Here is a 21,451-nt window from a genome sequence, read left to right on the forward strand (position 1 = left end):
TTCCCATTCTACACTTACCCTGGAACATCCTCAGATATGATGGCATGGTGTTGGTTCCCTGGGCCTTTACCAGTGTGTTGTCTGCATGTCAGTGCAGCTCAGTGCCGTGCATGTCAGCTCAGTGCACCTGTGCTCCATGTGATTGCAGTTAGAGCAGTGTGACCTTGTGGCAGAGACCCAGCTGTCGGGGCAGAAGTGGGAGGAGAGGGCAGGAACCAGGCTCAAAACATCTCATATCTCATTTAAGTAGAATTGATCACTTCATAGAAAAGAAAATTCAAAATCACTTTCCTCAAAGGTTTCACCTTTGAGATACATATTTTGACATTTTTGAACTGTAGGATATTTGTGTTTTTACTAATGATTATTTAATCTTGTAAGGACCAACTCTGCTATACTTCGAATTTTTAGGTTCCAAAAGAGAAAGATGAAATGGTAGAACAAGAGTTCAACCGGCTTCTAGAAGCAACGTCTTACCTTAGTCATCAGCTAGACTTCAATGTCCTCAATAATAAGCCTGTGTCCCTGGGTCAGGCGTTGGAAGTTGTCATTCAGTAAGTACTTCAATACTGGAACTCCATTAGTGATTTGCCACTTATGTTTTAAGCTTTTATAAAATCTTATTTAAGTGAGCTAAGGTGTTAAATCCCAAAGTAAAATTATTAAAAAAAAAAGAAGAAGAAGAAATGATTGTAACCCTTAAGACTCCGTCAGTTATAAAAGTCACTTTTTGGCTACAGTACCATGTCAACTTATCTATTTTTAGATTTATTTTTATTTGAAAGGCAGAGTTAGAAACCAGGAGCTTCTTCCGGTTCCCCCACATGGGTGCAGGGGCCCCAAGACTTGGGCCTTCTGCTGCTGCTTTCACAAACCGTAACAGGGAGCTGGATCCGAAGTGGAGCAGCTGCAGCACAGTCAGGCGCACTCAGGGACGCCCCCGCCACAGGCAGAGGCCTGACTTACTGTGTCACAATGCTGACTGCTTTTGTGTGAACAGAGAGGGAACTAGACCATGTGCACAGCTGTGCCATCTTGCAGCTCGGTCTCCACGGCCAGGACCAGAACCAAGAGCCAGCTGTGCAATCCAGGGCCCTCCTGCAGGTGGCAGGACATCAGTTAGTTACCCCTGGGGACAGTACAAAGGCCAGCTCCTGGATGTTGTAGTGGACACCTGCCTGTACTACAAAGGCTCTGTGTTGTCTTTCAGGTTGCAAGAGAAGCATGTCAAAGACGAGCAGATTGAACACTGGAAGAAGATAGTGAAGACCCAGGAAGAACTGAAAGAACTTCTCAATAAGGTAAAACTGCTCAATAGCTGAAGAAGTGTCAATAAGGGGGAAGCCTTTAATTAAGACATTTTAAAAGGCATTCTGGTTTTTGCTTTTTTTTTTTTTAATTTATTTATTATTATTTTTTCAAGATTTATTTTTGTTACAAAGATATACAGAGAGGAAGAGAGAGGAAGATCTTCCATCTGATGATTCACTCCCCAAGTGAGCACAACGGCCAGTGCTGCGCCAATCTGAAGCCAGGAGCCAGGAACTTCTCTCTGGGTCTCCCATGTGGGTGCAGGGTCCCAAGGCTTTGGGCCGTCCTCGACTGCTTTCCCAGGCCACAAGGAGGGAATAGGATGGGAAGTGGAGCTGCCGGGATTAGAACCGGCGCCCATATGGGATCCCGGGGCGTTCAAAGCAAGGACTTTAGGCGCTAGGCCATGGCGCTGGGCTCTTTTTACTTATTTTAAAAGATTTATTTATTTTGGGCCGGGCACCATGGCCTAGCAGCTAAAGTGAGATACACAGCTAAAAGTGAGATACACAGAGGAAGAGACGAGAGGAAGATCTTCTGTCTACTGAATTACTCCCTAAGTGACAGCAACAGCCAGTATTGAGCCAATCTGAAGCCAGGAGCTTCCTCTGGGTTTCCCACATGGTTGCAGGGTCCCAAGGTTTCAAACCATCCTCTGCTGCTTTCACAGGCCACAGACATGGAGCTGGATGCCGTGGGGACGTGGACCAGGGGGGCTTCTGGTCTTTGTGTGTATTTTGTTTTGTTTAAAATTTGCTTTTACTTGAGAATTCAGATTTTGAGACAATCCCAGGCTGGGAGCCAGGAGCTTCCTCTGCTGCTTTCCCAGGACATTTGTAGGGAGCTGTATTGGAAGTGGAGCAAACAGGACTTCAGTCAGCACCCATATGGAGTGCTGGTGCCGCAGGTCAAGGGTTAGCATGCTAAGCCACCATGCCATCACCCCAACCCTGTGTTTTTTTTTCCCCCCCTTCGTGGGAGAAAACTCTGCCTAACTGGGACTCCATTCTTCGTGACAAATTGTTGATAGAGAAATAGGTTTTCCTTCTACACTGTCTGGCTCTCTGTGACTTTTCCAAGCTGGCTCAGCTAAATTCTAGGACTGGAGACTCATCAGCTCTGCCAGGACCTGTCACTGATGAGGCTCACAGAGCAGCAGCCAGTTGCTTGCCACGATTCCTGCTCTTGAGGCATCACCACCCCCACTTCATTCTCCAGCTGAGGGCTCTTCGCGGCGGGCGCCCTGCACGCTGGGACCAAATGGCTGAAGGCCAGCGCTTGGTTTCTCCTCATCTTGCCAGCTGCTGGCACCACGTTGCTCAGAGAGAGGGAGCCCGTTGTGCTGGAGACGGGGTTTCTGGAGCACACTGTGGTGCACCTTGCAGCTGGACTCTGATTTCATCTTTGCCGTGTTTCCGTGTTCTGCCAAATGAAGAGCTTGCCTTCGTAGCCACGGCAAGGGTAAAAAGCAGCAAGAAGGGCTTCAAAGCTGCTGAGCAGCAGCATGTCTGTGGGCCCCAGGCTCAGAGTGTTATGTTTTGGTTTTGTTTTAAAGGCATATTTACGAAGAAGAGAGAGGGAGAGAAAGTCTTTTATCTGCTGGTACAGTCCCCAGCTGGCTGCAGTGGTCAAAGCTGAGCTAATCTGAAGCCAAGAAGCCAGGAACCCCTTCCATGTCTCCCGCATGGGTGCAGGATCCCAAGAACTTGGATCATCCTCTGCTCCTTTCCCAGGCCATAAACAGATAGCTGGATCAGAAGTGAAGGATCTGGGACATTGAACTGGCATCCACATGCGATGCCAGTGCCTCAGGGTGGAGGACTAGCCTGTTTAGCTACAGCACCAGCCCTCGAAGGTGTTTTTTAAAGAGTTGTTATTTGAAAGGCAGAGTGATGTTGCAGGTGGGGGGTGGGAGAAACAGATCTAGCTGCTACTTCACCTCCCAAGAACCAGTAACAGCTGGAACTTGGTCAGGTCAATGCAGGAGCTTGGAAATCCACCTGGGTCTCTCACACGGATGACAGGGGCCCAGAAACTTGGGCAATCTTCTGCTCTCCCAAGCAAATTAATAAGGGACTGGATGGAAAACAAAAGCCAGGACTTGAAGTGGTGCTATGATACGGAATCAGTGTTGCAGGTAGAGGTTTAATGTGCTGTGACACAAAGCTGGCTTTTTGCCTCAGGCATTAACTACCACCCACCCAGTTGCTATGAAGTTCTGTCAGAAATCTGAAAACATTGGTATTAAAAATGGTTCCTTGGGATCAGTGTTATAGCATAGCACACTAATCCTTTACCTGTAGGCCTGGCATTCCATGTGGGTGTCAGTTTGAGTCCCAGCTGCTCCACTTCTGATCCAACTCCCTGCTCATGGCCTGGGAAAACAGCAGGAAAATGGCCCAAAGCCTTGGGCCCCTGCACCTATGTAGGACATCTGGAAGAAACTTCTGGCTCCCAGCTTTGGACTGACTCATTTCTGGTCATTGTGCCGTTTGGGGAGTGGACCCAATTGAATGGAAGTTCTCTCGTGTCTCTAACTCTGACTTTCAAGCAAAAATCAATTAACTTTTTTTTTTTAAAAGATTTATTTATTTTATTACAAAGCCAGATATACAGAGAGGAGGAGAGACAGAGAGGAAGATCTTCCGTCCGATGATTCACTCCCCAAGTGAGCCGCAACGGGCCGGTTTGCGCCAATTTGAAGCTGGGAACCTGGAACCTGGAACCTCTAGGCCACGCTGCCGGGCCCAATCAATTAACTTTTTTTTTTTTTTTTTTAAAGATTTATTCATTTTATTACAAAGTCAGATATACAGAGAGGAAGATCTTCCGTCCGATGATTCACTCCCCAAGTGAGCCGCAACGGGCCGGTGCACGCCAATCCGATGCCGGGAACCTGGAACCTCCTCCGGGTCTCTCATGCGGGTGCAGTGTCCCAAGGCATTGGGCTGTCCTGGACTGCTTTCCCAGGCCACAAGCAGGGAGCTGGATGGGAAGTGGAGCTGCTGGGATTAGAACCAGCGCCCATATGGGATCCCGGTGCTTTCAAGGCAAGGACTTTAGCCACTAGGCCACGCCGCCGGGCCCATAATCAATTAACCTTTTTTTTTTTTAAAGATTTTATTATTATTGGAAAGCGGGATATACAGAGAGGAGGAGAGACAGAGAGGAAGATCTTCCATCCAATGATTCACTCCCCAAGTGACCGCAACAGGCCAGTATGCGCCGATCCGATGCCGGGACCAGGAACCTCTTCCGGGTCTCCCACGCAGGTGCAGTGTCCCAAAGCTTTGGGCCGTCCTGGACTGCTTTCCCAGGCCACAAGCAGGGAGCTGGATGGGAAGTGGAGCTGCCGGGATTAGAACCGGCGCCCATATGGGATCCCGGGGCGTTCAAGGCGAGGACTTTAGCCGCTAGGCCACGCCGCCGGGCCCAATCAATTAACTTTTAAACAAACAGATTATGACAGCTTATTTCCCAAAGTAATTTTAAGTTAATTTGGTGGAATTTTTTTTTCCAAGAAATTATATTTATTTCAGTCTGTTTTAGATTAATGAAACTATGTGCTTTCATTTGCTTTGGAAGGCCAAAGTGGTCCTGTTTATGTGATGGCGTTTTATACTTCGTGGGCACTCCCTGTCGGGTGTTTCCCGATTCCTGCCTGGCTTGCAATAGGGCAAGTACTGAAGGCCTCCACCCGAGGACTGCACCGTCGCCTCTTTCGGTGTGCAGGCCGTTTAGAAAGGAGGAGCCAGCATCAAGGGGACATTTGGTGATTAATTACTTAGGTATCCAGAATGGTGAATTTTACTTCTCTGTTTCAGATGGTAAATTTGAAAGAGAAGATTAAGGAACTCCATCAGCAGTACAAAGAAGCAGCTGAAGTGAAGCCTCCGAGGGACATCACTGCGGAGTTCTTGGTGAAAAGCAAGCACAGGGACCTGACTGCACTTTGCAAGGTGAGGCGATACATGTGCACCGTGAGTCCTGAGCAGCAGACCAGCCCCGGAGGCCGGGGGGCAGAACCAACCCTGGCCCGTCCCCACACCTGGAACCTGAGGAAGATGGGTTATCGCCCAAGCAGCCCAGGGACTCGGGGTGGCTTCGGTTTGAAACCTGCTTTCCTGTAGAACTCTTACCTTTCCTAACAACCTCCATCATTTTGGATGATTTAATCTCAGTTTGGCTTGTGATTTTTTGTTGTTGTTGTTGTTGGAAATGTCTCTCTCCGGCCTCTCTCGAGGCCTGCTTTTATTGCCTCCACTCTTTTTTTATATACATTTTATTATTATTGTTATTATTTTATAATAGTTTCATATTCACTTATCCCCTACCCAGTTCCCTCCTCCCCCCAGTTCCTCTATATCATTACTAACATATAGTTCTTCATACTCAGTCACATGTCCATCATTGCGGGCCTAAACAATGGCAGAGAGTCCAGAATCCTATTGTCAAGATATAGTAAACAGTTTCATTGTAAGTCCATCTTTGTCTGAAAGCAGAAATGCATACAACACTACATCCTCACATCTGATTGTTAGTCTCTATTTCACAGCTACTGTATGTACATCTCCTTAAATGAAAAGTCATGATTCAAAATCAACAATAGAAAAGTAGAAGTTTACAATGCCATGAAGTTAAATGACATGTTACTAGATGTGACAGTCTCCATTACACAACTACTGTACATCCCCTTAAATGAAAAGTCGTAATACAAAATCAACAATGAAAAGAAAAATAGGAATTTACAATGCCTGAAGTTAAATGACATGTTACTAGATATGACAGTCTCCATTACACAGCTACTATACATCCCCTTAAATGAAAAGCCACAAAACATAATCAACATCCGGGAGCAAAAAGAAATTAACAACACCAAGAAGTTAAATAACACGCTATTAAATGACTAATGTGTAGCTGAAGAAATGAAAATCAAGAACCTTCTTGAAGAAAATGATGCCACTGCATGATCTATGAGTCATTGAATGATTTAATCAGAAGGAAGTGTTTTGAAGAGATGAAACCAACAGAAAACAACAAAACCCAGATGATATAGTTTCTGCTGATCTTTGTTGAAGTGTGTCTCCTCCAGACAATAAACAGATGGGTTTTGTTTTTTAAACCAGTCTACTAATCTATGACATTTGATTGAGCTTAAGCCATTTATATTCAGAGTCTAATATACATGGGTGTTACTTTGGTCCTGTCATTTTAGAAATGGGTTGTTCATTGGTTTAGTCTTCTGTTGTCATTTTACTGGGATGTTCTTCCTGTTTGCCTTTGTTTTTGGTAGGTGCTATTCCTCTTTTCTGTCAAGAGAACATCTTGAAGTATCATTTGTAGGGCAGGTTTGGAAGAGGCAAATTCCTTTAGCTTTTCTTTACTGTGGAAGAATTTTATTTCATTTTCAAAGACGAAAGAAAGCTTTGCTGGATATGTTATCCTGGGCCGACAATTTTTTTCTTTTAGAATCTGGAATATATCACTCCATTCTCTTCTGGCCTGTAGAGTTTCCTGTGAGAGATCTCCTGTGAGCTTAATTGGCTTTCCTTTATATGTCAATTGATTTTTTTCACGTGCACATTTAAGGATCTTTTCCTTATGTTCGATTGAAGAGAGCTTGATGATCATATGTCGTGGTGAAGATCGCTTTTGGTCAAGCCTATTGGGAGTTCTGTGCCCGTACTGGAACTTGTTTCCCAATTCTTCCTCTAGATTAGGGAAATTTTCCTTTATTATTTCATTAAATACATTTGCAAACTCAGCTTCTCTTTCTGCACCTTCTGGGGCTCCCATAACTCTTATATTTGGCCTCTTTATAGTGTCTTTCAATTCTTGAATACTTTTTTTGGCCTGATCCAGCTCTGCTTCCAGCTTTTTGTTTGCTTCCCCCTGATGACAGGAAATACCTTCCAATTCTGAGATTGTTTCTTCTGCTTGTTTCATTCTATTTTGGAGACTCTCCACTGTACTCTTAATTTGCTCCACTGTGTTCTTGATTTCTGATATACCAGCCTTGATTTGCTTTATTGCTTCCTTAAATTCTTTGAACTCTTGCATGAGCGTCTCATTGTTGATCAGAATCTTTAAAATGAGTCTTATGGATTCTGTGTGCCCCATTTTCTCGATGTCTTCCTCAGTTAACTCTGAGGTTGGCAATGGGTTTTGCTCCCTTGCAGGGGAGTTTTCGGCAATATTCATTGTGCCTTTGTCTCTTCTTTTGTTCTTGATCATTGTATTTCTGGTTAGTAGAGTCTTCTCCTTCGCTCAGGTTTCTAAGCTTTGTCACCCACAGGTCTACAATGCGATTTTACTTATTGCGGTTGGTACACACCTTTTTCCTTGCAGCCACTTGTGCCACAACCTCCAGCAAGTTCCAGGTCTGGGTTCTTATGTCAGGTTTCCACCGTGGTCTCCACCGCCCCAGCTCTTGTCTCACCACTCTCCTCCTCCTGTGATACCGTGCTGAGGCTGCACCGTTGTCTCTGCAACCTTTCTCCCACTTCCTGTTGGAGCAGGTCCCAGGATTAGAGAGACGCCAGGTGTCCTATATAATTAGGTTGTTGGTGGTGCTGATCTTTTTGGAACCTGTTGGATGTTAGGTCTTTGTGCCACACGGACCTATTTTGGCTGGTACGATGCTACAGTCGGTATAATTTTCCTGCGGGACCAGTGCAATCATGGACCTCAGCAAGTTATCGCGAGATCAGCACTTGCGCAGTTCACTATTGTCCCCTGCATTCCCAAAGCTTTTGCCACAGTGCCCAAAATGGCGCCTGATGTACAACCACTAAGGTTCTTGATTTGCTGGCTGTCAAATCCGAGGGCTATCCCAGATCTGCCCCGGGTGGAACCCGTAGAATGCCACGTCCTTGCGGTTTACTGGGACAGAAATGAGCTCCCAGCTCAGCGCATGCTCAGTCCCTTCCCTTGACCTTTTCTCTTTATGCAAAATGGCGCCCAGTTCAGCTCTAGGGGGCTGACTGGGCTGTGAAATCCACTCCATTCTCGTACTGCCCGTCTGAGATCTGCTGATCTGTCTCTGCTCCTGGTCAAATCAAACGGTCCAGCAGAACGGACAGTTCTTTGTCTGGGTTCACCACCCAATCTCCCAGTGAAAGTCCCTTCCCACCTGGTTGCTGGTGGAGTTCAGATCACCGTGCTGGAGTATCAGTCACTGCAACACCACATCATTGTTGTGTCCGCTGCTTTCCTGTGCCTGTCAGTCTCCAGGTACCCCTCTGCTGTTGTTCTGTCCTTTCCTACAACCTGAAATAAGTCCTCTCTGCTTCATTTTTCTGTCTGTATAAACGTGTTCTTACCCTATTCCGCCATCTTGATTTCTCTTGGCTTGTGATTTGAATCCTTGTCCTGCTGTCACTTGGCCACGCGATTCACCATCTTGTTGGCTGTGGAGCAGCAATAAGAGCATCACCTTGGGAGTCCCCGGGGAGCTTGAGGTGCTCAGGCTACTGCTGGGCACATGTCATCACGGAGGAGGCAGGAGCTGCTGGGAGTTTTCTTCCTTCCTTTGTAGCATGTTAGTATCCATCTTCTTGATGTTTCCATATTTTCCCTCTCCTCCAATCTTATCTCAGGCTCACAGTGGTAACTTGTTTCTAAAAACAAAATCCTGTGTCCTGACCCCATCTTTAAATTGAGTCATACTTGCTGTACGTTGGCTGAACTATAAGGAAATATGGTCCAGATCTAGATTGGTATAGTAGCCATAATGGACATCTGACCACCACGACAACCTGATTTACTTAATTTTGTCAGGAATATGACGAATTAGCTGAAACTCAAGGAAAGCTAGAAGAGAAGCTTCAAGAATTAGAAGCCAATCCTCCAAGGTAAGGAAAACCTGGGAACATTCAGAGGGGCCGTGTTCGCTGTCGTTGCTGTGTTGGGTTTAGAATGAGAATGATGGAGCACAGTGAAGTTTTATATTCAGTGATTGAATTTAAATTGTTTAGTAAATGAAAAATATGTCACTACCTGCCAGGTTCCTAAATCCCCTGGCCTGTTCCCGTGGGTGTGAGAACGTTGGGGTCTGTGTGCAGATGTCTGCAAGGGATCGCCCTTGTTGCTAAGGTCCCTGTCGGGGTGCTGATGCACTGGATGAAGATGTGTTCAGGAGGAGGTGCTGTGGTTGGACACATCCGTGCTTCTGGGGCCGAGGAGGCCTCGTGCTTTGTTTCCGGTGGAGTTTGAAAATGACGGCGTGCATGCCCTGCGGCCTCGCAGACAGCAGCTGTTCTGTGTTGTCACAGGCATTAAGTCCTTGCTTGGTCTTAGTGAAAACAGAAGACCACAGATTGTATTATAAGCTTTTGTAATGCCAGGGAACTTTACATGAAGATGAGGGTTTTTTTTTTCCCCAGACTGATGTGGTCCCATTGTAATTTGATTTTCACAGTGAGTTTGACATTATTCTAGGCACCAAAATGAAGCACTTAATGAGAGAATAAGTTCCTACTTATTATGTTTTGTTTTTCAATTTATCAAATTATTTGTGGGTCAGAATTAGAGATGGAGAAGGGACGAGAAAAAAAGAATGGAGAGATCTTCCATCTTCTGGTTGCCTCTCCAGGTGGCTGCAGTGGCGGGGCTTTGTCCAGGAGCCAGAAGCTTTTTCTGGGTCTCCCGTGTGGGTGGCAGGGGCCCAATACTTAGGCTGGCCTCTACTGCTTTTCCCAGGCCTATCAGGAGGGAACAGAATCAAAACGGGGGTAGTTTCGACACAAACCTGTGACCATACTGGATGCTGGCATCGCAGGCAGTAGGTTTATCCATGATGTCACAGTGCCTGTGCCAGGCCCTACTTTTTGACTTAGAGTTTCTGCCCGCAAGGTGCCATCCCTGCTAGATGACAGCACAGGCAGCTGGCATCACCCATGCCCGTTCCTTGGAAAGAGTAGGAATGTCTTCTAACGACCCTGTGCTTCTCTGTCCTTGTTTTGCAGTGACGTGTATCTTTCATCAAGAGACAGACAGATACTTGATTGGCATTTTGCAAACCTTGAATTTGCTAATGCCACACCCCTGTCTACCCTTTCCCTCAAACACTGGGATCAGGTAAGTTCCCGCGTCCCTCTCTCGGGACGTGTGTCTGTAAGAAGGCTGTGAAGAGCAGCTTGGATTTGTGAGTTTGTGTTTTCAAGCAGCTTTTAGAGGAGATACTTCATCATGATCCACCAGCGCAATGAAGGCAAACATTCGTCAGCAGCTTCATGGGAAGTGTGTGTTATGAAAAACTGCTTGAATTTGCAAGACTGTTTTTGTGCCAAAATGAACTTTTAATCTTGTTTTTCCACAAACTTTCTGAAGCACCTTCTTAGAACATTTCCATCGCCCTAGAATTTCTCTGCTGTCTCCTGGGAGACTGGCATCTGCTCTGGTCTGACAGCTCTGATTGGCTTGCTCTCATTAGCATTTTAGCATTTTTCTTAGTGCACCACTTCTTCTGGACTGAGTCAGAGTACAGCTCTTTATGTATTATTATGTATTTATTTTAAGATTTTATTTATTTATTTATTTGAAGGCAGAGTGACAGAATCTTTCCATCCACTGGGTACATAAGCAGGGACAAGAGTAAGTGGGTGCAGGCCAATGCTCCAGTGGGGATGTGGGCGTCCCAAGGAGGGGTTCAGCCTGCTGTACGCACTGTATACCCCGATCCTTAACTGAGGTCATAGAGATTTCTTCCAGGCATTGCGGGCTCCTGTGTTTAGGTCTGTAATCCATCTTGAGTTAATTTTGGAGTGCAGAGAATGTGGAGAGCAAGGTGCCTGGTTTTCTGTAGTTACTGCATTATTCCAGCACCATCTTTTCTTTGCTTGTCTTGGTCCAGGAGTGTGAGCCTGTGGCCGGCTGGGCTCCACGTGTGGGTCTGTCTCCACCTGCCAGCACCACAGGCCCAAAGGCTTTGGATTCCCATTGCTTCACCCATTGTCTTTTTTTATTTTCTTTTTTTTTTTTTTTAAATATTAATAGTTAAAAGGGGTGATACATGACAGGTGGGATTAGGCCACCCTAAGTCTCATAAGCAATGTTAGGAATTCTCCAACTCTGTTCTTTCAAATTGTCTTGACTATTTTAGGTGTTTGTGTTTTCATAAAAATTTTAGAATCAGCTTGTTAATTCTTCCAAAACATAATCTTGAGATCTTTGTGAGGAACACATCAAATTTCTAGAGTCATTTGAGGTGTATTTTCATCTTAATAATAGCTGGTCTTCTAATCCATCGATCTGGTTGGTCCCTCAGTTTATTTCTATCAGCAAGCAATGCTTACCCTCTTAATGATTTCTTTGAAGTATGATTGACTCTTGAACTGGTGGCTTGTTATTTTTTTACCTGCATATTTTTTACAAATAATTATTTTAATTGCAAAGTCAGATACACAGAGAGGAAGAGAGACAGGAAGAGATTCTATCCAATGATTCACTCCCCAAGCGGCTACAATGGCTGGAGCTGAGCCGATCTGAAGCCAGGAACCCAGAGCCTCTTCTGGGTCTCCCACACGGGTGCAGGGTCCCAAAGCTTTGGGCCATCCTCTGCTCATTTCCTAGGCTGCAAGCAGGGATCCAGATGGGAAGTGGGGCTGCCGGGATTAGAACCAGCGCCCATACGGGATCCTGGTGCATTCAAGGCAAGGACTTTAGTCACTAGGCCACCGCGCCAGGCTTTTACTTGCATATTTTATATTAATCTTTTGATTGTATGCCTTGTTATTAAACATTTGAATTATAGTGAGGGCTGGACTTGTTAGTGTTAAAAATCTTGTAGAATTCCCAGTTCCCCTGTGGCTTTTATGAGGACACTGTTGTTGGACCTCTAGCCATCATTTCGCCATTCTCAGTGTCAGTTGGTGTCTGGCCCTGCGTGGAGGCGTAGGACTGCATGTCAGCCCAGCAGGAGCAGGAGAGTCGTTGTTGAGGATGTCTTCTGCACACATTCATGAAATTGGAAGCAGTGACTAACTTTCATAAGAGAAATGCTTGATGTAGAAAGTTTTCCAGTAAATTAAGGAAATAGGTCAGTTGGGGAGATTGTCCATTGCAAAGCCAAACGTGCTGCTTTGTACTATTTGGAATATCTTGTTAGTGTCCTGGCTTGCCTGTATCTGATTTGAGAACTTTTGCTTTGCAAGTCTTCCTGGACTGTACAACCTGTAGGCTAAAGGAACAAAGTTACTCTTCAGTAAAATATATTCAGGATGCTGAATCTGAAATGCTTTTAAAAGCCAAAGAAATAAACTGTGTCCTATCTGACTGTCCTGGTTCTCGGGCTCCCTCCCTTTCCACTTGCCCACCAAGGACTGTTGTAATAAAGCTTAGCAGGGGGCCCACCTGAATCTCGGTGCTCGCAGATTGAGGATATTCAGGTGTGTTTGCTTGTTACTTTTTTATTTTGCTTTCCTGGTACCATCAAAGCTGAGTTGTGATGATTTAGTTTCTGCCTTAAACCACTGACTTGCACAAGCCTGGATTTTTTTGAGACTGGGCTGTGTCCTCTCTCCTTCAGGATGATGACTTTGAGTTTACCGGAAGCCACCTGACAGTGAGGAATGGCTACTCATGTGTGCCTGTGGCTTTAGCAGAAGGCCTGGACATCAAGCTGAATACAGCCGTGCGCCAGGTTCGCTACACGGCTTCAGGTATGTTCTGCTTATGTGCAAATTGGTGCCTCCCTGAGGCAGGCAAGGACAGTGTCTCCTCGTGGCTGCTGGTGCCCTGGGATGCACAGTTGCCAGTTTGGCAGTTCCAGGTGAGAGACTGTTGAGACAAGCTGTGACAGCTTTCAGCCTATATGCAGATGATTTTGGTGTTAAGGCGGTCAGTGTCAATCTGATGGTACTGAGTTTATCGATGGATACGAGGACTGTGGCCCATGGGCTCCAGGGGCCCGCTGTTGGTGTTTCATACTCTGGCTCCCCTCCTCAGGAGGGTTCCTTTGTGCTGACGGCTGCGGAGTTGTGCTGCTGGCAAGCTGCCCAAGTGCTTGCTGAGCAGTGGGCTCAGCACTGCTTGCAGAGACCCCCATTGCCCACCTGCCATGGAATTGGTGGTCTTACTGGAATCGTGCCTCTGTAAGGGCCCTCGTGCCTGAGCCGAGGGGCCGCGGCATCAGCCGTTCCTTCCCTGGGCCTTGCCCAGAGTTACTCAGGTGCTGTTTGGTTTTTTGTTGTTCTGTTTCGCTTTTATAACCATTTAAACAATTTTCTATTAAAGGTATGTGAAAGATGGAAAACAACGGGGATAGTATAGTTTGTCCTATTTTATAGCCATAGAAAATGGGCATGTTCTGAGCTTATGCATTTATTTTGAGCTGTTTATATATATTTTTTAAATAGGCCTTCTTTCACTTTAAAAATACAAATGAGGAAGAATCATATTGGCATAATCCAGTAATCTTTCTGAGGTCAGCTTTGAGCACATTTCTGTTGTGACCAGCTGGCATCAGTATGTGCCTAGGAGTCACCTGGCAGGGTGCCAGCATTGTGGCACAGCATGTTAGCAGCTGCTGCTGCCTGTGAAACCAGAATCCGTGTGAGTGCAGTTCATGATTCCTGGCTGCTCTCCTGACTTTAGCCTGGCAGCAACAACGTGCTGACACTTCCTCTGATCCAGTTGTGAAGGTGCCTTTTGAAGAGCCATGTTGGTCACTTGGCTCCAGCTTCTAGTTCTCAAGCCTTCCACTGGTACAGCAGTGATGGCTGTTCCGGGGCTGATGTCATAGCACAGCAGGCTAATCTCACACCCTGTGGTACCAGCAGCCCATATGAATGCCATTGTGTCCGACTGTTCTGCTCCCTGCTTATGGCCTGGGAAAGCAGCAGAGGGTAGCCCAAGGCACCAATGTGGGAGACTCAGAGGCCGTTGGTCCCCTAGCTTCAGACCAGCTCAGATTTGGCTGTTAGAGCCCTGTGGGGAGTGCACCAGTGGACGGAAGATGTCTCTGTCTCTGTAAAATCTACCTTGAAAATAAAGTAACTTCGGGCTCTTGCCATCCACGTAGGAGACTTACCTTGCACTCCTGGCCCAGGTCCCCCTTCATATGCTGAGGGCACTTGGGGTGTGGGCCCGACACTGGGGGCCTGGCCTGCCGAGACAGTCGGAGGATCTGCTCTTGATCCCAATGGGCAGCTACCATGGGGAAGGCCCTGGTCAGCTGGGACAGACACTTTGCTCTTATTTTTGATGTAAGTTTATTTAACTTGAGCAGTGTCAGGGTGAAATGAGCAAGGACTCTGAGGTTGCCTGCACGTGGGCCTGTGTGGCCTTGGACACATCTATCTACCTGCCTTCTGAGGAAAGTGGAGCTAGCCTGTGGTTAGAGTGAAATGCAGCGTGTAGATACAGTGTACTCGACTGTTCGGTGCTCTTTCCGGTGCCCTCCTCATCCCCAATAACATCTTTTCTCCTCCCTCTAGGATGTGAAGTGATAGCTGTGAACACCCGCTCCACAAGCCAGACTTTTATTTATAAGTGTGATGCTGTTCTCTGCACCCTGCCTCTGGGGGTGCTGAAGCAGCAGCCACCAGCTGTTCAGTTTGTGCCGCCACTTCCCGAGTGGAAGACGTCTGCTGTGCAGAGGATGGGATTTGGCAACCTGAACAAGGTAGTGGGCTCTGGGCCCCGAGGGAGGCTCGCTGCATGCCACTCTGCGCCAAGAGCGGGCTGCATCCTTACACATCTGGTTCTGCTCTCAGCTGTGTGTGGCATCAAGGCCGAGGCTGTCTGCTTATTCCCTTCAGGGCCTGGGCATGCCACGGACTCATAGTGCCATCCCATAGCACACTTCAGTCCACTGGGTCATCGTGCAGAGTTGAGCCTCAAACAAGAGGTCTGTGAGCATTGGCCTGGGTGACACGGTTCTTAGAGCCGTCTTGCCTTAAGCTGAGAGTGGAAGGGACTTTGTCCTAACAGTCCCGAAGGGAAGTACTTCTGTTGGGGGCATGGTCGTGCTTCTCGGAGCCTGTTCCCACTCTGGTACTCCTTTCTCACGGCAGGTGGTGTTGTGCTTCGACCGGGTATTCTGGGATCCGAGTGTCAACCTGTTTGGCCATGTTGGCAGTACAACTGCCAGCAGGGGTGAGCTCTTTCTCTTCTGGAACCTCTACAAAGGTAACTGCTTTCTGCTTTTCACCTTGGCCCTATTAGAGGATTGCAGAATTAGTAATAGTCTGTGGTTTCCTCAAATACATATGCTGTAGTTTTTTTCATTAACCCAACAAATAGTTCCTGAAGTCCTTCTAGAAGCTGGGGGTTGGAAGAAAGTAGCATCTTTGGGAAGCTCACACCCCAGGGAGGGGTTGTACTACAGAGGCAGGCTGTTTCAACCAGAGTGAGGTAGAAAAAGACGGCCTTGGGGGCCAGTCACCTGGGGCCGGAGCGGAGGTGGGAATGGTTTATTCTGCAGTTGACAGTGCAGACTTGGGAGTCACGCTGTACTCCCTGTGGTCTGCCAGCTCCCAGCTGCCTCATTTCTGAAAGATTTGCATTTGCCCCAACATTTTAAGAGTGCTGTACCAAGGATGAGGTAGAAAACCTTGGAATTTTCCCTTGTTTCTTTAGCTCCGATACTTCTGGCACTGGTGGCCGGAGAAGCTGCTGGTATCATGGAAAATATAAGTGATGACGTGATTGTTGGCCGGTGCCTGGCTATACTTAAAGGGATCTTTGGTAGCAGTGCAGTGCCCCAGGTAAGGCGGCTCATGGGCAAGCAGGGATCCAGGGCTCAGACTAAACCGGGGTCTAAGCTGCTTGCAGAATAGGTTCTGGGTCAGCATTGCTTTCGTCTGCTGTGGTTTACGTGAATATTACTACTTAAACTTTGGCCCTAGTGTGAGGCTCAGAAGTCCTCAGGATGAGCGCTGTGGCTCTCTGCCTTGTAACATGAAGCAACACAACTCCAGCGAATAGCCTGGGGTCTTACAGAATCTGTTGGTGTCTCCTTCCTCAGAAGGCTGTTAATGTGTCACGTGAATGGATACACAGAGCTGCAGGTCTGGTCCTGCGTGGACCTCTGGATTTAGACACGACAGCACAAGGCCTCCTTGCAGCTTGGTCTGAGCCTCGGGCAGCAGAGCAAGTGTTCTCCTCCCATCTGCTATGCCCCTTTGCGAAATGACTAGTTGGTTTGTTCGTGGATTTTTTTCCTTTAGCCCAAGGAAACAGTGGTGTCCCGCTGGCGTGCTGACCCATGGGCCCGGGGCTCTTATTCCTACGTCGCCGCAGGATCGTCAGGCAATGACTATGACTTAATGGCTCAGCCCATCACTCCTGGTCCCTCAATTCCAGGAGCCCCACAGGTGAGAAACTGGTGGAAACCACACCAGGGCTTTTTTTGGGAATAGGCCAAGATCCCAGAATCTTGGTTAAATTGTTGGTTACTGGTTTTATTGTTTTCTTACTTCTAGTAATTCTATCCATGGATGATCTCCAGGAGCAGAGGGAGGAAAAAAATGTTGTATCCAGGCTGTCCAAACTTAAACTTCAAGTGTCCAGAGCAGATTTAAGTAATTTTTTTTTCCTACCCAGTTTCCATAACTAAAACTTTAATCGTCATGATGGGTAGGGACTCAGGACTGCTGTGGCCCTCAGCTTCCAGAAGTTCCTGGGATATGCTGGTCAGGGAGCACTGAATTTCTTTGTATCAGCCCAGGACTCCGGCCTACTGAGTTGAGGGGCAAAAATTTATGAATAAGAATAAGTTATCTGTCCTGGGCATTCAGCAGGTACCACATGAGAGAACAGTGCTCTTGGACTGGGTAGCAGGAAACCAGCAAGAACAGATGCCGTTGATAGCATGGAACAGCAGCGGTTCAGTTGTCCCGTTTCTCCTGTCAGTTGTAGGAAAATCAGTGTTAAGGGAGTACCGGGGTGGTGGGTCAGCCTTCAAGGGTCAACAAGTGTTTGGCAGCTCAAATGCAGGAAGAGTGAAGGTATATTTGCAAACTGTTGTTTTTTTTATCTCAAACAGCCCATCCCACGACTTTTCTTCGCGGGAGAACACACAATCCGGAACTACCCAGCCACAGTGCACGGTGCTCTGCTGAGTGGGCTGCGAGAAGCAGGAAGGATTGCAGACCAGTTCTTAGGGGCCATGTACACCTTGCCTCGCCAGGCCACACCAGGTGTCCCTGCACAGCAGTCCCCAAGCATGTGACAGATGTGCTCTGAGGGTGGAGCCCCTGTGCCTATCATTTTGTTGTGGAAGCAAAGCTCTTCTAGCAATACTAGATGCCACCAAGAACTGCCCCCTGGCATCTGGGCTTGTGCTCAGCCACTGGTGTGGGCTCCTGGTCACAGGGGGACACTGCCACCTGCGTGGGATGTGGAGAGTGAGGAACTGGCCCATTAGCGTGGAGTGGACCCTTCACAGACTGAAGCAAGCAAGCATTATGAAAGTTGGTGTGTGTGGTGAATGTTCTGGTTTTTTATATATATATATATATATATATATAGAATAAATCTTCATATAAAATTAGTCCTATTATTTCCCCTTTGGGTTGAAGACAGGCCATCATTCCTTTGAATCGCTTACCCTGCATTTTAAATAATGAGGTTGACATAGAGGAAGGGGCCTCGTCAGGTTAAAAGCGAAGGTTCCAGGACGGCAGGCAAGTCAGTGGTGTGTGATTAGAAGGCCACATCAAAGCTCACACCGTGGTAGTGTTTTGACTGTTCCAGATTCCCGCCAAGGGCTTGTGGATCCTGGGACCGGGAAGTGTTACATAGGGAGATTGAGGGGTTAGGTGATCTACTTGGTGAAAACAGATCACAAAATAAGTGGCTTAAGACAGAAGCTTACTTCTTAGAAGTCTGGATGTAAACCTACCTGTCTGGGTGTGTTCACGTGAAGCTCTGAGCAGAGCACACCTGTGCCCTGTCTGCATGCAGTAGCTGTGTCCCTCCAGCCTCGGCTGCCTTCCTGGCAGTCCGATGTCCTGTCTCCTGAGACAGCACTGAAGGGTCACCTGGTCGTTGGGACTGTTCTCCACCCCTGCCATGCAGAGTCCATGTGGACAGGACAAAAACAACAGCAACCTCCACAAAGGCCGCGGCAGATGAGCCAAGTGTCCCACGAGCACGCGAGCGATCTGCTCCTGGAAACCGTAATGTATTGGCATCGGTCACTTCTTAGAATTGCTCTAAGTAAAGCTTTCTTAGGATTTAAGGGGCATGCTGGTGGTACCGGGGGTGGGGGGGCGGCATGAAAGAATTGAAAGGGTTACTGTGACTGGTGGGAAAGGCCAGAACACTGTGCAGAAGTGCCTGGGCTTGCACCCCAGTCCCAGCATCCATACCATCACACTGGGGACAGTCAGGGCATCCATGACCTCAGTGGGATTTTTTTTTTTTTTAAAGTAAATGGTAGCTTGAGACAGATAGGTTTTTGTAACAGCAGGCCCAAAAATAAAACGTCTAGCAGACGGCTCTTGCTGCAGATTCCTGTTGAGTTACGTCGGTCCTTGATCTGTCCCTTCCTCAGCCCTTGTTTCCAGTGCCTGGGACTTTTAAGTCAACTACAGTAAACTGCATCACCTGCAACACCACATTTAACAGACTCACACGTGGACCACATGGAAATGAGGGAGCTTTATTGGTTACACACAGTGCTGCGGGGCCAGCGTACATGCAAGCAGACAGCTGCAGGCGCTGTGGTCCCACGCCTGGAGCAGGAATGTGGGAGCTGCTATACCTGCCTCCCAGAGCAGGAGACCAAAATGCCTGCCTGAGCAGGGAGGCTGCAGGCCCAGCAAAGAAGCCGGTAATGCACTGACAAGTTGGAGGGCTCTCTCCTAGCCCCCTTCCCCCATCTTTAAAATACAAAAAAATAGACTTTATTCTCTTAAAAATACATTCCATCCAGTACATGTTCTGAGCTGTGAAGCAGCAGAGAGATCGGGCCCCTTTCCTATGCTGTTCCTTGTGAGGCTCTGCGGAGAATCCTGCTCCCCATGGCGGGTTTTCAGATTACCCCTAAAAGCAGCTCCCCACCCCACCTGCACCAGCAGAGGCCCAATACCTTTCCTGGGGAAGTGGTGACCCTGGCACTGACTCACTAAACTAAACTGCTCTGGGACAAGTCCAAGAACACTGTAGATGGCCACCCCCTCCCAGCACCGTGTAAGGGGGACGATTCCCGTGCAAGCTCGCCTGTAGCTGAGGTTAGAGGCCTTGGCCCACCACAGACCCCTTCAGTCCTGATTTACTGCAACTCAAAGCCAGCCCCAGCCCCCTTGCCCACCACCCTGCTGCTTTACTATCGGAAAAGACAGGCAGCAGCAGGTGGAAAAGCGAGACTCCAGGCACTTCGCAGCCCTAGCCCTCACCAGAAGCCCTCCCACACTGCACAGCTGCTGGGAGCAAGAACCAGGCCACATGAGGCTCGTCGTAGGAGTGCAGCTGTTGGTAAGGGTGGTGGGTTATTTGGCTTCATCAGCTTCCCTTCTAGTCAGGAGTTTCCTCCAAGGACCCCCGATTATGAGGCCTGGGTCCAAGTGGTCACACCGTTTCTAGAAACGGGCCTTCCAGCTTTGGGGTCTGATAGCTAGCCTTTACCTGTTGGAGATCTAAAAATAAAACCTATTTTACAGCGGTTCTAGAAAGTGTGCAGATTAAGGAAACAAAATATCCTGAACCATTACAATCAAATCCTATTGCACTCAAGATTCAAGATGGCGGCCCTGGCAAAAGGACCATCACTCTCCCACAGAGCATTCGGAGTTAGCCGGCAAATGCTGGTGCTGCTGCAGTGTAGAAAGGTCCAGACTTTGGCACCAGGAGCTGCAGCACCAGAACCCAGGGCTCCGACATACAAAGATGAGAATCCCTGGTGAGGCACGGCTTGGGCCCCTTCTGTTTGTTGGTAGAATGCACAGGTCAGCGTCCCTTGAACTCCAGGCTGCCAGCCAGAGAAGGGAGGCAGGGAGCTGCAGGTGAGGGGCTGGGTGGACCAGGGGAAGCAGCAGGAAGAAGTCTTTTGTTGAGCATCTGAGGCGGGGACATGGAGAGCCATGGCCAGCCGCAGGACCGTGTCCTCGTGACAGAACTCCAGGAAACAGGACAAGCAGTCCTTCCTGTCCCTGAGGGTCCCCAGCTACCTCAGCGCTGCCACTTGGGAGTCCTCATCAGGGATTTCCTAGGACAGACCTGTGTGTTGGGGAGAGCACCTGGCTGAAAGGTGCTCAGAGTGTGTGGCACTGGGCAAAGTCGCTGCCACCAAGAGCCTCGGTGGCCATGAAGTCTCATCCCTCAGGAAAGGGAGCCCGTGGAGCTCTGAGCTCATCCCTGTGACAGGACAGCCCAGAAAACCCACCAAGGGCAGGAGGCGCGGGCACCTCCACACCCACACTGTGTCTCCTAACCAGGAGTCGGGCCACCATCACAGACCACCAGGCTGAGGCCCTTCGAGACCTTCCGCCCCACACAACTCTTGTCACAGGCAGGGCAGCTGAGTGATGTGCCCGAAGCCACCCAGCAGAGGAGTGACAGCCATGAGGGGTGGGAATCTGGTTACCCGGTTGTTGTGAAGGCAACAGTGCTAACTTGATAAAGGGGGCTTTTGAAAGGGGTTCCCTTTGAACTGAAAGCTACGTGATTAGAAGGAAACAAACCCATCTTTGTGCATGGCTTCCTGAGAGCTCTATAGCCTGAGGCCCTCTGCAGGGAGCGCCTGTCCTCTTACCATCCGCTTGGTAAAGTGCAATGCGTCCCCCGCGGGGCTGGCCGAGGGGCGGGGTGGGGGGGTCAGCTCTGCTGCTTCACGGCTGGCTGGGCTGTCCCAGGTCAGACCCGGCTCGGTCAGCCTGCAGGAGCGCTAGCAGGCAGTGCCAGCGTCACTCTGCCCAGGGAAAGCTGCACCGGGTTCGGGAGCCTCTGGAAGGTGAGCTGGGAACACAGGAGGGTGAGGCCATTCCAGGGGTCAGCTGGCCCAGCTCAAGAAGCTATCCTCAGGGGCGACACAGCCGCCTTCTACACACCAAGGGAAGTGCAGGCCCTGGAGGAAGCCAATTCCTAGCAGGTGCGTGGATGCTTTGGGAAAGGAGCATGTGGCCAGCAGCCGGTGACGACCACGTTAAGCGCATAGCTGGGGCTGCTCCGTGACCGAGGAGCAGGGAAGGGGAGC

The 21,451-nt window shown here is 48.4% G+C and overlaps 1 protein-coding gene across 2 annotated transcripts in view; it reads left to right on the forward strand.

Moving 5' to 3' along the window:
- The window catches only part of KDM1A (lysine demethylase 1A), a 73,785-nt gene extending 55,878 nt beyond the window's left edge, over window positions 1–17,907 (forward strand). Inside the window, exons 10-20 of one of the 2 annotated variants that reach the window (XM_058676695.1) lie at window positions 412–554; window positions 1,211–1,301; window positions 5,136–5,270; window positions 9,091–9,164; window positions 10,278–10,389; window positions 12,839–12,971; window positions 14,748–14,935; window positions 15,327–15,441; window positions 15,892–16,019; window positions 16,482–16,628; window positions 17,300–17,907. In XM_058676695.1, coding sequence (XP_058532678.1) covers window positions 412–554; window positions 1,211–1,301; window positions 5,136–5,270; window positions 9,091–9,164; window positions 10,278–10,389; window positions 12,839–12,971; window positions 14,748–14,935; window positions 15,327–15,441; window positions 15,892–16,019; window positions 16,482–16,628; window positions 17,300–17,485 — 1,452 coding nt within the window. In that variant the 3' untranslated portion in view covers window positions 17,486–17,907. The remainder of the gene's footprint in view (window positions 1–411; window positions 555–1,210; window positions 1,302–5,135; window positions 5,271–9,090; window positions 9,165–10,277; window positions 10,390–12,838; window positions 12,972–14,747; window positions 14,936–15,326; window positions 15,442–15,891; window positions 16,020–16,481; window positions 16,629–17,299) is intronic. The other variant, XM_058676701.1, reaches the window with a different exon arrangement.
- The last annotated feature ends 3,544 nt before the right edge of the window (window positions 17,908–21,451 follow it).

The sequence above is a fragment of the Ochotona princeps genome, chromosome 2 (assembly GCF_030435755.1).
Source record: "Ochotona princeps isolate mOchPri1 chromosome 2, mOchPri1.hap1, whole genome shotgun sequence".
NCBI classification, from domain to species: Eukaryota; Metazoa; Chordata; class Mammalia; order Lagomorpha; family Ochotonidae; genus Ochotona; species Ochotona princeps.